General features: G+C 30.9%; 1 protein-coding gene across 3 annotated transcripts; it reads left to right on the top strand.

The window, feature by feature from the left end:
- The first annotated feature begins 13 nt into the window (after positions 1–13).
- Positions 14–5,373, top strand: Elp5 (Elongator complex protein 5). Of its 3 annotated transcripts, XR_012460888.1 has the most exons (7): positions 14–153; positions 224–412; positions 482–637; positions 712–893; positions 1,065–1,237; positions 3,771–4,009; positions 4,919–5,373. XR_012460888.1 is itself a non-coding variant. In XM_074136163.1 (6 exons), the coding sequence occupies exons 1-6, from the start codon at positions 96–98 to the stop codon at positions 3,859–3,861; spliced, it is 849 nt and encodes a 282-aa protein (XP_073992264.1). In that variant the 5' UTR covers positions 14–95; the 3' UTR covers positions 3,862–4,209. The 3 variants fall into 3 exon arrangements, 2 of the variants coding, with proteins under 2 accessions (XP_073992264.1, XP_073992265.1); XM_074136163.1 differs by lacking the exon at positions 4,919–5,373 and having other exon boundaries at positions 3,771–4,209; XM_074136164.1 differs by lacking the exon at positions 4,919–5,373 and having other exon boundaries at positions 1,347–3,823.
- Positions 5,374–15,095: the final 9,722 nt, after the last annotated feature.

The raw sequence follows: 15,095 nt of genomic DNA, 5'->3' as shown, positions 1-15,095 counted from the left end.
AATTCTGTTAAATGAAGCCTCACAGAAGGTAAAACGTGAAGGTTATTTTATAGCAGCGTATTACGTATGGTTTTGTGTTCATTAGTCTGGAAGATATGATTTTAAAACAGCTTCTAAACGGTCGCCAGCATTCTGATTTTATTCTTATTAAAGGTAAGATTGATATTTTGTTATATTAAGGACAATATTCGCTTCATAAATCATATTTAGGAAACTATTTCAGATAATTTAAGCATTAGTGGATTAAAAGTTCTTAAACTCTTCATTGAAGACAACCTAACACAAGGAAATAATGTTTTATTTTTTATGTATGAACATCCTAGTTATGAATTTAACAAAGAGTTTTTACCCTATAAAAATTTCACCCCTTACAACTGTTTTGATGATCCGTGGAATTGGCTAGGAGATAGTGGTAAGTTTAAGAGCTATTAAAAGCGGAATGAAATTAAAATTGTATTAATTTTAATCTGTTTTAATTTAGAACCAAACAAATTTGAGAAGATATTGGAATCTGGATTATCTAATGATGAAAATTCTGTGAACGTTATTGTTATTGATTCATTGGTTTATCTCTTACTTCAGCTTGATATGTATACATTTTGCCATAGTTATAAAGAACTATTTGAATCAAATTCAAGTAAATTTTCAATAATTTCTGTATTAAACTTTAAAATTTTGATCTCAGCCTAAAACTTTTGCGATTTATTTTAGAGGCAAACAGAAATCAAATCATAGCAGTTTTACATACATATTCCTTACAAGAAGATAATGTTGAATTGAGGCAATTTAATTGCATGGCTAAAAGTGTTATAACTTTGGAACGTAGCGCCAAGGAAAACTTAAATTTAATAATCGCTGAACATAGAAAACCTAGTGGAAAAATCTTGAAAGAGGTTGAGATAAGTTGTGTTTTCACTATTATTATTAAATATTATCAATTATTATTATTATCATCATCATTATTATCATACATTTTTCCATTAATTAGCTTGCTTAATACTATAATAATTATTAATAAATTAATAATTACTATAATAATTATTTGTTTGAATGACTTTTGTCAGGAATATAGTTGTTGGCTTGATTCAAAAGGAAATTTGTCGTATGAAACTTTTAACAATCAACTAAAGGAGGAACCTGTGGCAGAAACAAATCCAATGGAACTGACTACCTTTAAACTCTCATTAGAGGATCGTGAAAAGGAGTCTAGAAGTCGAGTGATTCTGCCTTATGTAAAGTTAGTATTAGATTTGTTATCTCTATTCGATAACTTCTCTTCTGGTCTTGAGGTGCTAAAAGCATCAGTTCTTAATAGACTAAGACGTGTTTCCTTCTCCCTTTGTTAGACTGCAAAGGTACTATACAAGATTAGTTTTTCAAAGGGCGTGGGTTTCAGAGTCGCCTGCCAAGTTAGCCTTATACAACACATACTGAAATTAAGACACTTCAAAAAGAAGAAGAATAAATGACAATGAGAATTTGGTAAGCAAAAGTGTAGTTTCTCAATTTAGTTGTTCTTATCTCTTGAAAAAGAATGTACCGCAATTAAACAAACATTTCTGTTTTGAATTTTCGTCTGAGGTACTCTTAATGATCTGAACTAATGAACTCTCCACATTGCGAGTACTTCTTCTGCCCAGCTATAATATCAGTCTTTATTCCATTCAGATCTTTTACAGCAGCTGGTATCTTATTATTCGTTGCTCAACTTGCCGAACCAATTATTCTTGTTTCCTTAAACCGTTTTTTTTAAATTTTTTTTTGAGCATGTCATATTGCGATTGAGCTATAGTGATAAACGAAATATTTCACACAGTAGTCATACACTATCTACATTTTTTAAACAAAAAACTAAAAGTTATGAAAGGAATAATTGTTCTTCTTTTTTTTTTGCCAGAACCATTGTACAATTGAGTGGAAAGACGTAATGAAATTATTGTCAAGTGATTATTCAGAAAAAACGCTTAAATAATTATTTAGCAATAACACTTTAATAATATATTTACATTCTATTATATCAGGTTATTGTTTAAGAGTTAATAATTTTTTTTTTATTACATCTTTCTAAATTATTGTTTGATTAAAATTTTTCTAATCTTCTCTTTGATATAAAGTCAGATTTTCCCTCTTCAGTTTTCATAGAAATTAAATTTTTTAATTCGTTTTATACAATAAAAAAGTCTCACGTGAATAACTCACATTTCATGTTTAAAAACTGCGATTTGTCTACTTTTTTTTTAGGACTCCAAAAACCTCAAAATTTCAAAAGTATATTTAATGCTCGCTACCATTAAACTTACAGATGGTAATGCGCAATACCTCAAAACTGAGACCGGTTCTTATACATCGCCTTTTCCGGAACCCATCTTAAAAATCATCTTAAAAAATCAACTTTTTAGTTTGCTTTTATTAGAATTGCGTCTTCATATGTTTCAGTCCAAGAACTGTCCTAAAACAAATTTTCCTAAAAAATAATTACTAAAATAGTGTTTTCAATGTAAAAACGAAAGGGAGAAAATCAAGAGAGCTGCTTAAGAGAAAATCTCAGAAAGACGAAAAATCCATTTAGAAAAGTAAACTACAGTTAAAAATCAATTCAAATTCGAATTGAGTGAAGGTGCTTACAATCAGTGATGGTATCCTACCGGTTCGCGCGAACCTTTTTTAAAATTATAAAACATTAGGGAACCGGTTATTAAAAATAAATGAATTACTCTTTCAGTTTTGAATCGTGCGCCATGCTCTGCAGTGTTTCAACTGTAGACTGCCTAAGTCGGGAGCCGTAAAAAATTGCAACCGCGCCGTAATCTTTGTCGCAATAGTGTACACATTAGTGAAAAATGGTATTTTTAATGCAAAGTGAGGCTAGGTAAGTGATTTGTTTTCACTCTTAAAAAATAAAGAATAGGTTCTTAGATATCACTTGACTTAAAAATTTAGGATGCCATCACTGCTTACAATGTACCTAATTATTACTTCTCACACTTAATCGAATGTTTTTAGAGGTATTACAAATAAAAGCTGTATATCTAAATAAATGTAATAATTGTACGAAGCAGAAGTTGGAGGCATTTTCGAGTAAAAAAGGAAATCGCACTCAATAAAGTGTTTCATTCATTGAGAGAAGTTGGTTTTTTGGCTACAGTAGGGGTCAAACTGGAGTAAAAAGAAATTTATAATCAAGCTTTTTAGTTTTTCGTTTTTGAGTAATCATACATTTACCATTTTTTAAAATGTCCTTTTCAAATTTGGGCTTTTTCAAAAGTGTATTTCTGATAAAACTAAAGTAGAAAATTTGACCCGACCTGTCCCTAGTAAGAGAAAATAATAAATATAAGGGCAGTGTCAGGTGCACCTTTAAAAAAACAAAAAAATATTCATGCAGGCTTTAACGTCCAACTACCAATTAGGTATCGTGGACGGAGGCGACTAGCAACGTCCTTTACTGTAAATTTCTTTTATTAACCATTAAATAAAATCCAAGGCCCAAGACCGGGAATCTAACCCAGTACCACAATACATATTAACTTAGCAGGGGTCTCGCCTCTAACCGCTATCGTGGCGCCTTACTGACTTATTTAAAACAAGGATATGATTGAAATTATATATTGAAACAAACATTAACTTAAAAAAAATATAAGGCTAATTGGTTGCCAAACGTCCAACAAACTATAATACATATAACGGTAGATAACATGGTAGATTGCTTTTAAAAAATGTATTAAGCAAAGCAATTTGCAAATTATTTATGTTTCCTTTTCCTTGTCTAGGACTGAAGAAAAACCAGGAAGAATAATTTACGTACCGGATGCTAATGATGATTGGGACGATGAAGATCCTGATGATGATCTAGATATTTAATAATTTTTTGAATATAATGTAAAGGCAATAGACCGGTCTCTTAAAATGGAGCTAAAGTATATTTTCATAAGCTTTTTGTGTTAAAAGCTTGTGGTTAATTGTTCTTGTTAATAAATATTTTTTATAAGAAGAAATGAATGAGTGAACTGTAAGTTTGTCTAAATTTTTTTTTTAGTTAAAGTTATAATGTATTTAATGTTTAGTATGAGACCCTACACATAGTGCATTCTTCTATAGTACACAGTTTTGTACGTAATTTGGAGAAGAATGAAGTGTAAGAGGCTAATAGCAAAGATTCATTTGATATGTATATGAACGTTAGAAAATATAGCACTTTTTCGACAATAAGTTTGGCATTTTGAGGCATTAAAAGACAACATTAGTTTTGAATACCTTTCCCTGGCTGTTTAAAAAAAAAATACATGTTTAATGTGCAAACAAGACTAAAAGTTTAGTAAATAAATACGTCCTAACGTGCACATTTTTTTCTACGTCTGATCAGTACCGGATTTTCATCCATCTGAGATTGATTAATCAGTTTTTTTGTGTAAAATTTTCTTCAACTATGACAACAAGAGCGTGCTATGTGAATGTCAGAAACAATTAAAATCAAATTCTCTGTACCAAACTTATCAATAAACCTCTGAAAATGGATAAAAATCTGAAACCGGCCAGAAATAAAAAATATGCATGCTACAATGGAAAAAAAAATCATCATATTAGCTCTGAGGGTTTAATATATTTCATACTTTCATTAAGGTGCGTCAGGAAAGTTAATTAAAACAGAAAATATAATACTAAGAAACTTTGTATCATGATAATACAATGGAGGATGAATGTACTATGCTGCCATATTTTAATTCATCAATGTTTTAGGTGTGTTAACCGAGGATACTTAAAAATAAGCCTTGAAGGGTCTGCTGGGTAATAATTATCTCTTGAAGAGGTGATACCCAATAGATAAAATACGTAGGAATAAGATGAATATAAATACTTCAGATGGATGTTACTGCTTTAGTTAAATTAAAAATGTTGTTTATGTTGTGCTTATTTATAGGTTGTGTTTTTGGAGACAAAATTACGAAGGATGTTGGTGATTCAGCTTGGGATGAAATTATTGATCAGGCTATTGATAGTGTAAGAAGTGAGATTGTCAGTCACAATATGGATACAGTATCTGTTCCTAATATAGACAAACAAATCCATCATTACATACTTGGCTTCATACAATCGTACACTACTGTGGTAACTCAAGGGGCAACGTTGGGCCACATTTCTTCTGTTAGCCGAAAAGGACCTGTGACTGTATTACAAAATGATGCTACTGGAAATATTACGATTTCAACAACTTTAGGACTGGATAAATTATTTTTTTATTGCCCTAAACTGTATCTACGAATAATTGGTATTAAAGTCGAAGGGTCTTTAAACGCAACTAGTGGTACTAACGAATTAGAGATCAGTTTATCGCTAGTTACAGATAAACAAAATAATTGTAAAGCATACTTCAATTGGGCAAGAATTACTAAACTTGAAGATTTCTCAATAACTATCTTACCAACTAGAATAGCTAATTTGATTGCTCAACTTATTTTTAAAAGAGCATTGAATGGATATTCATCCAAAATAAGAGACCTTACAAATCCATATTTGTTAGAAAATTTAAACGCTGCTATCAACAATATTGATATCTGTAGTTATCTGCCATTTTAATTAAGTTGAAAAGTCAAAAAAGGCCTATGTACAGCATTATGCAATAAATTAATTCTTTTTTTTATATTTGTTGTTTATTTATAGTATTAAAATAATTTCAGGAACTTATTATTTTCAGTAAGCAAGCATAATATATACATACATAAATGTATATGTATAGTTATGAACGTGATATAATTAAAAAATTTCAGTACTTTAAGTTTGAATTGAATTGTAGAAAAAAGAATTTGGCGATTAACTTTAAAAAAATTATGGTTTTTGACTTCAACGCTTCTAGAAGGGGAAGTTTTAATCAGTTTAATAGCCTCGATATTATTTTAGTTTGTTCCAACAGGAACTCATTAACATGAATATACAATCTTAATTCAATCTCACCTCCAAAGAGGCACTACCTACTTACTATTCACATGTACTCATCGTAAATCTACTTACAACTTTGGAAATACTATTCATCTTTGCAGCTGCACAGTGGAAGTATTCAATGTTCACGACCGAAAATTCCGCAAAAATTCAGTTTGGAATTAGATGAATTAAAAAAATTGTCATTAACATAATATTTTCTGAACATTGTGGCTTCTGCCAAAATCGTAATGAACTGTAGAGCAGTTATTATATGGGAATGGTAAGATTCACTTAAAAATGTTCAAATACATTTTTACCAAAATAACAAACGGGTTCTAAATGTTCTTCGAATTTTCTGGGGAAAAAAAAAATAAAAGAGGTCAATACTAGTTTAAAGATTTGAAAGAAAAACCTGACAAATAGAAATCAGAGTATGTGAATGAATATAGGAAGACCAAAAAATATATACAGTGACAAATCCTTTATATAAACGTCTTAACAAATAAGTTATTTCATTTTACACCGAACTGATAAAATCTCCTTAACAAAAACTTACAGTTTAAAATGTTAAGTATAAGGGTTGATTAAACGCCAAAAGGTACACAAATCTTTTATAGAAAAAGAGAAAAAACTTGTCACAGTTGGGTGTTTTTCAACGTTACGCTTTTACGTGCAGTTTTTGATGATCAAGCCTTATACCGGACAGTTTTAATTCAGTTCGTAAATAAAGCATATGAGAATTTTGAAATTGAAACTACCAAAACTATTTTGAGCAAAGTACGGTTTCATCTGAGTTCTTAAGGGAGTTTCGGTCTGACAATGACAAGAACAAAGTGAATCAATAAAGAGTGTGATGATGTGAATTTTTAATAATGAATATCTAGAGATTTTAATTTAGTAAGTTAACTATTTCGTTTTGTAAGAGAACAAGAGGTTGTCATGGATCACAGGTTGTTGCTCCAATAATAAGTAAATCTTATCCAAGTTAAAAAAAGTTTTAAAAGTCTGCCATTTTTTTTAAGGGTATCTGATTGCCACTAAGAAGTAATAAAATACCAAAATTAGAACAAATGTAATATCATAACGTAATATTGTTTATTGAAAGAATGTACTTAATAAAACATTCTTAATCTTATCAAGATTCAAAATGATATAAAGATGTTCAAAATCTCGGAGAATTAGATATTTACCGATTGCCCAAAAATTAAAATTACCTATGTACGTAATAGTTTAAAACTACGACAATAACCATAGTGAACTAAGACAAATCGTTTCTTATAAAAGTGGAAATAGCTTCGATTGGATCCATTTTTACGGTATTATGTTCTAATGAAAGTCTATCATTTCCAGAGAGAGAGAGAGAGAGAGTGATATGCGTACCAAATATTCATAGCTATTCCTTTGAGATTCCTACGTCATTAAATTTTGTCCGAACTTTCTGCGATTTTGTGTTTAGACCCATTTTGACTCGAATGAACTCGATTAAAGTACTAGTCGGATAGAACAAACCAGGGTGTGCATCTGAACTACATTGACAAAGTAACCCGTAAGGCTTTCCTTGATGGAACGAAATGTTGGTAATATGAAATACGATCCATGAAGAAAAATGCTTTAAGCTTGAAGAGGTATCTGATTGGTGCATGCGATTCGTTCGCTATCTTATGAGGTAAATGAAAAAAAAAATTGAAGTGGTGCTACTCGAAGCCAATAGTTGAGTCCTTCATAATCAGTGGTTCGTTTCTAAGAATGACAATTATGCTTACTATTTTGTTATCTTAAGTAGGAAGAAGTTTGAAACTGATAAGATATTTGAGTAGCAAATGAATATAAAGCACAATCAGCTTTCATTGTTTCAATATTAATTAAAAATGAAGTTTTTTACATTGTTTCTATTAATCGGCTGTGCTTTAAGTAGTGAGATAGTTAAGGATGTCGGCGATTCAAATTATTGGGATGAAATTATTGACCAGGCTATTGACGCTGCAAAGAGTGACATTATTGTTAATAATTTTGAACGTATACAAGTGCCTAATGTAGATAAAGAATTTTACTTTTACGTACTCAACATAATACCATCGTACGTCGCTGTGTCGCTTCATGGTGCAGAACTGGGAGACATTACATCAATTAGCCGACGAGGACATGTGACTGTTCTGCAGGATGATGTATCTGGAAATATAACTGTAGCTACTTCTTTGGGGCTTGATAAGTTGTATTTAAATTCTTCTAATCTATATTTTCGTGCAATCGGTATTAATTCTAATGGTTCATTGATTGCAACTTGTGGAAGTAATGAATTAGAGGTCAGTTTATCATTAATAACAGATAAACAAAAAAACTGTAAAGCACAAATCAATTGGGCAAGAGTTACCAAGTTTCAAGATTTTAAAGTGCTGATCAAACCTCTCACATTCAATAATTTTCTTGGACAGAATATTCTCAGAATTGCGTTAAACCGATCTCTTTTGGAAGTGGTTGGGTTTATTAATTCTCATTTGACAGAAAAATTAAATGCAGTTATAAGCAAAATTGATGTTTGTAGTATTCTTCCTATTTAAATAAAAAAATACTAGAACATTAATTATTTTTTTTTACCTTTGTTATCTTGTAACAACTTCTAAAAAGACGCCGTTGAAGCTTACTTGAAGAAATATTGTGATAATATACAGCAACCATCCTTGAAATGAGCGACTGATGATTACCGAAACTGTAAGAGATTTAGAGGGATTATGAGAAAGCTGATAATTATTCGTTCATTACAATGTCTGTGCTTGTATGGTTCAAAATTTAATTACAGCTTGGAATTAAGTTTAACGCTTAATAAAGAATTCTCTGTTCTAATTTCATACTGTTTCCTTTGTCTTGATACATCACTAAAATAAAATATTTTGTAGGTAATCTCTTGAAATGTTGAACTAGCCTTTGAAATTAGTCTTTTCTTTCTGATAACACTGAGATATATTATTTTAGTGACAAGGAATATTAAAGGATAATGAAATTGATGGCTATTTGGCAGGAAAATTGTTTAAACAAATTGATGTTTTAATAATATAATAAAACTAACATGTACCAATAATTTTACCTTATTCACACGTTTTTATTACGTTGAGTCTTACACATTCAAGCTTAGGAGTGAATTCAAATTCTGTAATGTATGCAAAGTGAAAGTTCTTTTCCCTATAATAAAAGTTTAGACCAGCATCGGTACAATGGTTTCAAATAGATTAAATAGAATCATTGCAGCCATTTTCGAGAATATCTCCAAATCGAAACTAATAAGTGAAACATCCATTTGATAATGTGGTTCTTCGTTATGGGATTTTGATCGCTAAGCTACAATCAGATGATATGGTGCGACCAAATTGCTTCCAAAGTTTCAAGAAGTGAAGGCACAAGTTTCTTGTGTGTGTTCGTTTATGGCCTGGAGTGCTCACACACTTTATAAAAACCACTTTGATGCCCCCAGAGAGGATATTATGGATGCCAAAGAAAAATTATCTATGTTAGTATATCTAAATGTAATAAATTCTAAGAAACCTACGAGTTCAAAGACTAGAGGCTGACTATCCTAATAAAATTTTATCTCTTACAATCCCGCTGCCATTTTTCCATAAGTTATCTGCATTCCATTATTCTAAAAAAACTCAGCCTGAAAATCCGTGGACGTACCACCAACAGCCCTACCAAGATTTCAAATTTAAAATATCCCTTTTTGTTTATTTTATTCCAGGCCATAAAACCAGGTGACAGAGAGAGAGAGAAAAAAATAGAGGTCTAGAAGAACTGGAATACAATTCTGTGTCTTTCACTAGTATTTTTTCTTTCATTTTCCAAATAATATCTACCCTTTATGTTTATTTTAAAGATGGCCATCAATGCGTTTGACAGAGACCGAAATAGTAAAAATCTCTACGAACTGGCAGCAATTCTAGCTGATTTTCGCTAGTACTTGAGTTTTCATTTTAGAAATGATGGCTTACCCATTATGTTTATTATACCCCTGGGTACAAAAACCGGTGAGTGAGAGAGAAAATAGTAATTTAGACGAACTGGAAGTCCATCCAGCATTTATCACAGGTGTTTTATCTTTCATTTTCCAAATTAAGGATACCCATAATGTTTTTCTTAGCCATGGCCATGGCGTGTTACAGAGATAGAAAAAAGTGGAAATGTAGTCAAATTGGAAACCAATACGGTATTTTTCCATCGTATTCTACCTTTCAAATTTCAAATAAAGTAAATCCTTTATATGAATTATACCCATGGCCTAGGAACTAAGCGACAGAAGTAAAAAATGTATAAATCTAGTAAATTGTTAATCAAATTTTAGTTTTTCTTTTTTATTATACACTTAATTTTCCATATTAAGAAAACCCTTAATTCTTTAATTCTATATGATTTTTCGCTTAATTTTCCAAGTAAAGGCAACCGTTAATGTTTATTTTTCCCTGGCCATAGAAGTAGGGAACGGGAACTCCAAAAGTGGAAATCTCGACGAAGTAGATGCCAATTCGGTAGTTTTCCGTTGTATTTTACCTTTCAAATTCCAGATTAAATCTCCCATTTAAGTTTATTTTTCATTTGACCATAGAAATGGGTAGCAGAAACACAAAAAGTGGGAATTTAGAAGAATTGAAACCCAATTCGGTAGTTTTCCGTTGTATTTTACTTTAAATTTTCTTAGCAAGGCTACTCTACATGTGCATTTTAGCTTTGGCGTTAATACTACATAACAGAGACAAAAACTAGTTAAAATCTAGACGAAATGGAAGCCAATTCAGTGTTTTTCCGAAATGGAAGCCAATTCGGTATTTATATGAGGTATTTAACTTTACATTTTTTAAAGGAGGGCCACCCTTTATGTAAACTTCAGCTTTGGCCTTAAAACTAGTTAACAGAGGCAAAACACGTAGAAAACTGGACGAACTTGAACCCAATTCGGTATTTCTCTCTTGTATTTTTACTTTACATTTTCCAAAAGTAGGCTGCCTATTATGTTTATTGTATGCCTGGCCATGAATACAGATGGCCAAGACAGAAAAAGTGGATATTTAATCAAACCGGAAGCCAATTTGGAATTTTTCAGTCATATTTTACCTTTCAAGCTTGGATATAGAAATGGGCGGCAGAAACACTAAAAGTGAAAATGTAGTCAAACTGGAAGCAAATTCGGTTTCCGCCGTATTTAACATTTCAAGCTCCAAGGAATGTCATCCCTTTATGTTTACTGTACCCTTAGTCAAAGAACTAGGTGGTCGAGAAAAAAAAAGGTGGAAATGAGACTTTTTGTCCCCAATGTAAAGAGAATTTTTTATTTTGAATCCTTTTTTCCTCTTATATACTTCCAAAAGAGGCCAACCACAAAATGTAAGAAATACCGTTAGCCTGGAAATAGAATTTAGGGGATGGAAAATTCACTTTTCGTTCCAAATGTAAAGAGAATTTCCTATTTTGAATATTTTTTTCTTATTAAATACTTCCCAAACAGCCCAACAACACTTGAACGAACCATGGTTGGCCAGGAATTAGAGTGTAAGGGATGGAAAATTAACTTTTCTTTACCAAAGTAATGAGAATTTCTAATTTTGAATGATTTTTTCTAATTATATACGGCCAAAATAGGGCTAACAACGCACTTGTATGAACTATCTTTGGCCCGGAAGTAGGGGATGGAAAATTGAATATTTCGTCCCCAAAGTAAAGAGAATTTCTTTTTTTAAATGATTTTTTCTTATGATATAGAAGAACTGGAACACAATTCGGTATATTTCTGCCATATTTTACTTTACATTATCTAAAAGAAGACCACTCTTTATGTAAATTTCAGGTTTGGCCTTAAAACTAGACAACAGAAACAAAACAAGTAGAAATCTAGACGAACTTGAACCCAATCCGTCATTTTTCCGGTGTATTTTACTTTACATTACCTAAAAGAAGACCACTCTTTATGTAAATTTCAGGTTTGGTATTTGGTAAATTAATTAATTTAAAACGGTGCTTGACTTCCACATCTCTGAGTGACAGGATTTGCCTCACTTCTGTAGCTTTTTATTTACTTAATACATATTAACGATTTTGGGCTTCCATATCATAGCTGCTTTTTCTTTGGTCGTACAATTTTATGTCATACTGGTGCTTAATGTAAAGAGGATTAGAGAGAAAATGAGTAAGAGATATCTTTATTCTAAGTTAGCTTTTTATGAAATGTACAAACTTATAATCTCTTAAAACTAACTTAACTAAACGAAGTTAGGTTCCCTTACCCCAGCTTGGAATTAGGGTTTCTTAAATCTAACTTATAACTAAATAGGATTTAAATTTTTTGGATTCGTCATCAAAGCTTGGATCCTCATCTTCATTGTCATTGACGTTCTTCTTTAACCTTGACCTTAATTATTATCTTAACTATACTTAAAACTAATTGTTTGGAACATGAACAGTTTAATTTGTTAGGTAAACTATAATATTATTTCCGTGAAATGTCACTAAATAAGCTAGACTTAAACTAACGAAAGGCCTTCTTTAATTCTGTCTGGCCAGAAAGTTTATTCTGCCATGAAGTATCGCTGTGTATATATTTTTCTGTTTATCACTTTTATTTGTTTTTGTAAATAAACCATTATTGATTTAAAAGGAACCCTGATTCTTAGGCGAGAACAGAAATTATATATTTAGCTGGCAATACATTTTTCGCTATTTTTTTTTAAGTTTCGATTATAAAAGGTAGGCAGCAAATTTAAGTCAAAAGAAGACATCAATGCAAAAAAGTAAGGCCGCTTGCAGGAGAGGAAGAAATAACTTGACGAGATCTTATTAGTTTTATTTCAAGCTCGAACTGGAGCAGTAGAAGTTAATTTTTTTAGCAAGTTTTGACAAATGTTTTAAGAGAAAATCTTTTAATAGTTCGCAGGAATTTTATTCTCTTTCGCAACAGAAATTTGAATAGGAATAGCAATTTAACAATTAGATAAAAGTTGCTGAATCAAACTCAAATGAATCGAAATAAAAATGGTGTCCTGATTCATTCAATATAAACAGTGAGAAGAACATAAGAAATCATTCAAATATTATAACTAATTGTCAGAAGATTTTATAAAAATGAGTTTATGTTTAAAAATTAAAAATAATTTCATTTAATCACTAACAATTTACATATTTGTAAATATTTTATATATATAATTTATTATTCTCCAACACTGCCTTTCTGCAAAAAATGGGGTGACATGATTCTGGAAGTTTCCCTCCTTTTGTACTACAGATTTCGATTGGTGTGTTGAGATTGTTCGCAGTAGAACAAAGTTAGATTACTTTGGTTCTTTAAATGGTGCTTTGGTTAAGTTTTGTAAGTTCTTTTTTAAGTAATATGTACGTAATTTCATCAGAAATGCAGTCAAGAGATATTCAAGACTTCAGGCTGTTTAAGTTGAAAAATTGTGTGAAATAGTGATTTTCTCCATATAAGTGCTCTGTTTCCAAGTTTTATCACCTAGCAATCTACACTTTCTTTACACGACAGTAAGAAATTAATAGTTTTTGTTTGTTTGTTTTTTTTTAAACTTTGAGAAAGAATTTTAAGTCTAGTTAAACTAAATTTTCAAAATAATTGGCGGTATTGAGCATGTGTTCTCTTACTACTGCAATTCAAAGCTGACAAAATTTCCCATAAGCCTTGAATAATATTTTTATTTCCTACAGTCTATTACATTATATTTCTATAATATAAGAAATATTTTTAGGGAAACGAAATGCCTTCAAATTGTTATAAATAAAAATTGATGGCACTTTCCGGATTAACCAAAAACTATTCCCCTGCTTTACAGTTCCATACTCTCCATTCTTACGTATTTTACTTCAAAAGTAAATTCTCTCAAAATTATTTCTAACTTAATACAAAATTAAAATTAGTTAGCTTGAAATCTTAGTTAATATCAATTCAAATTCATCATACCATTTTCTTGGTAAATTAAACAAAGTTTATTACAGTGTACACCTTACCCGTGCCAATTGCATTTCTTGACATAGAATCAATTCATTTTCACTTTATATTTTATTCATGTGTAGTAACTCAGAATTATTTAAATATTTAGGCCATTTAGCTTAAAACTATGAGAGAGAAAAAATTATATTTTCAAGCAGCCCCATTTCATTATACTTACCTGTCTTCTTCAAGATCAGATTCACTTAGGAATCATGATAAATTAAAATTAAGAATTATTTTTTAGCAAATAAACCTAACTTAAATCCATTAAATTTAGATGGAACATTTTGAACTGTCGGTAATTTCAAAACTTTAAAACTTAATGGAATTTTCTCTATAATCTATTCGAACTTAAATAATAAGAAGACTTACTTCTATCCTATCTATACAGATTTATTTGTTATGTTATTACAGATCAATTTTAGATTCCTCTATAAACCAGATACCACTTTTATATTCTACAGCTTTAAATTAAATTTGGAAAAAATAGTAATTAAAGCTACATTTGAGGTTTAAAAAGTGTACTGTCTCTGTTAGCCTACTCCCGGGAGTAGTTGCCCGGGGAGCACCTCGAGGAGGTAGAGATCAGTTTTCGCTCCCCAAAGAACGCCTTTCTGCCCACATCCGCATTCTACAAGGTCTATTAAGCAGACACAGGGTTACATAGAACTCCAAACAAAGGAGTTTATAAAAATGGGTTTGGGGAAAATTGGAGGCCAAGGGAATACGGTAAATAAATTGTTTAGTGACTGAGGGAAGTACAGGGAGATCTGCCTCCATAGACCAGAGACTAGAATCACATAAACCTACATTTCTAGGTTATGTGTAGGATAGGGCAATTAGGGAAAAAAGGGGATAATAAAAAAAGGCGTTCGGAAAAAAAGGGTTTTTGGACTAGTGGGAAATTGGCCTAACAAAAAGATACAGACTGGAAGAAAAACCAGTCTGCAAAACAAATAAAGAAAACGAAATTCTAAAAACAACTAGAAGACCAATAACAACTAAAACCTCAGACTGAAATTAAACAAATAAACGTACAAACGAAAAATTAGAAAAACTGAATCGTGTAATGTGAAAAGTCGGAGCTAGTGTTTTCTGTCGCGAGGTGTTGTGCAGAATGTGTATAGCAAATAACTGTAATACAATATTTTATTAGTCTGTATAATTGATTCACATTTGGCGTTAAAAAACCGAAGAAAAA

Source organism: Rhodnius prolixus, unplaced genomic scaffold (assembly GCF_049639745.1).
Source record: "Rhodnius prolixus isolate KJV_2025 unplaced genomic scaffold, Rpr scaffold_5, whole genome shotgun sequence".
NCBI lineage: Eukaryota > Metazoa > Arthropoda > Insecta > Hemiptera > Reduviidae > Rhodnius > Rhodnius prolixus.
Note: the sequence above shows the minus strand (reverse complement) of the source record. Positions and strands in the feature narration are given on the sequence as shown.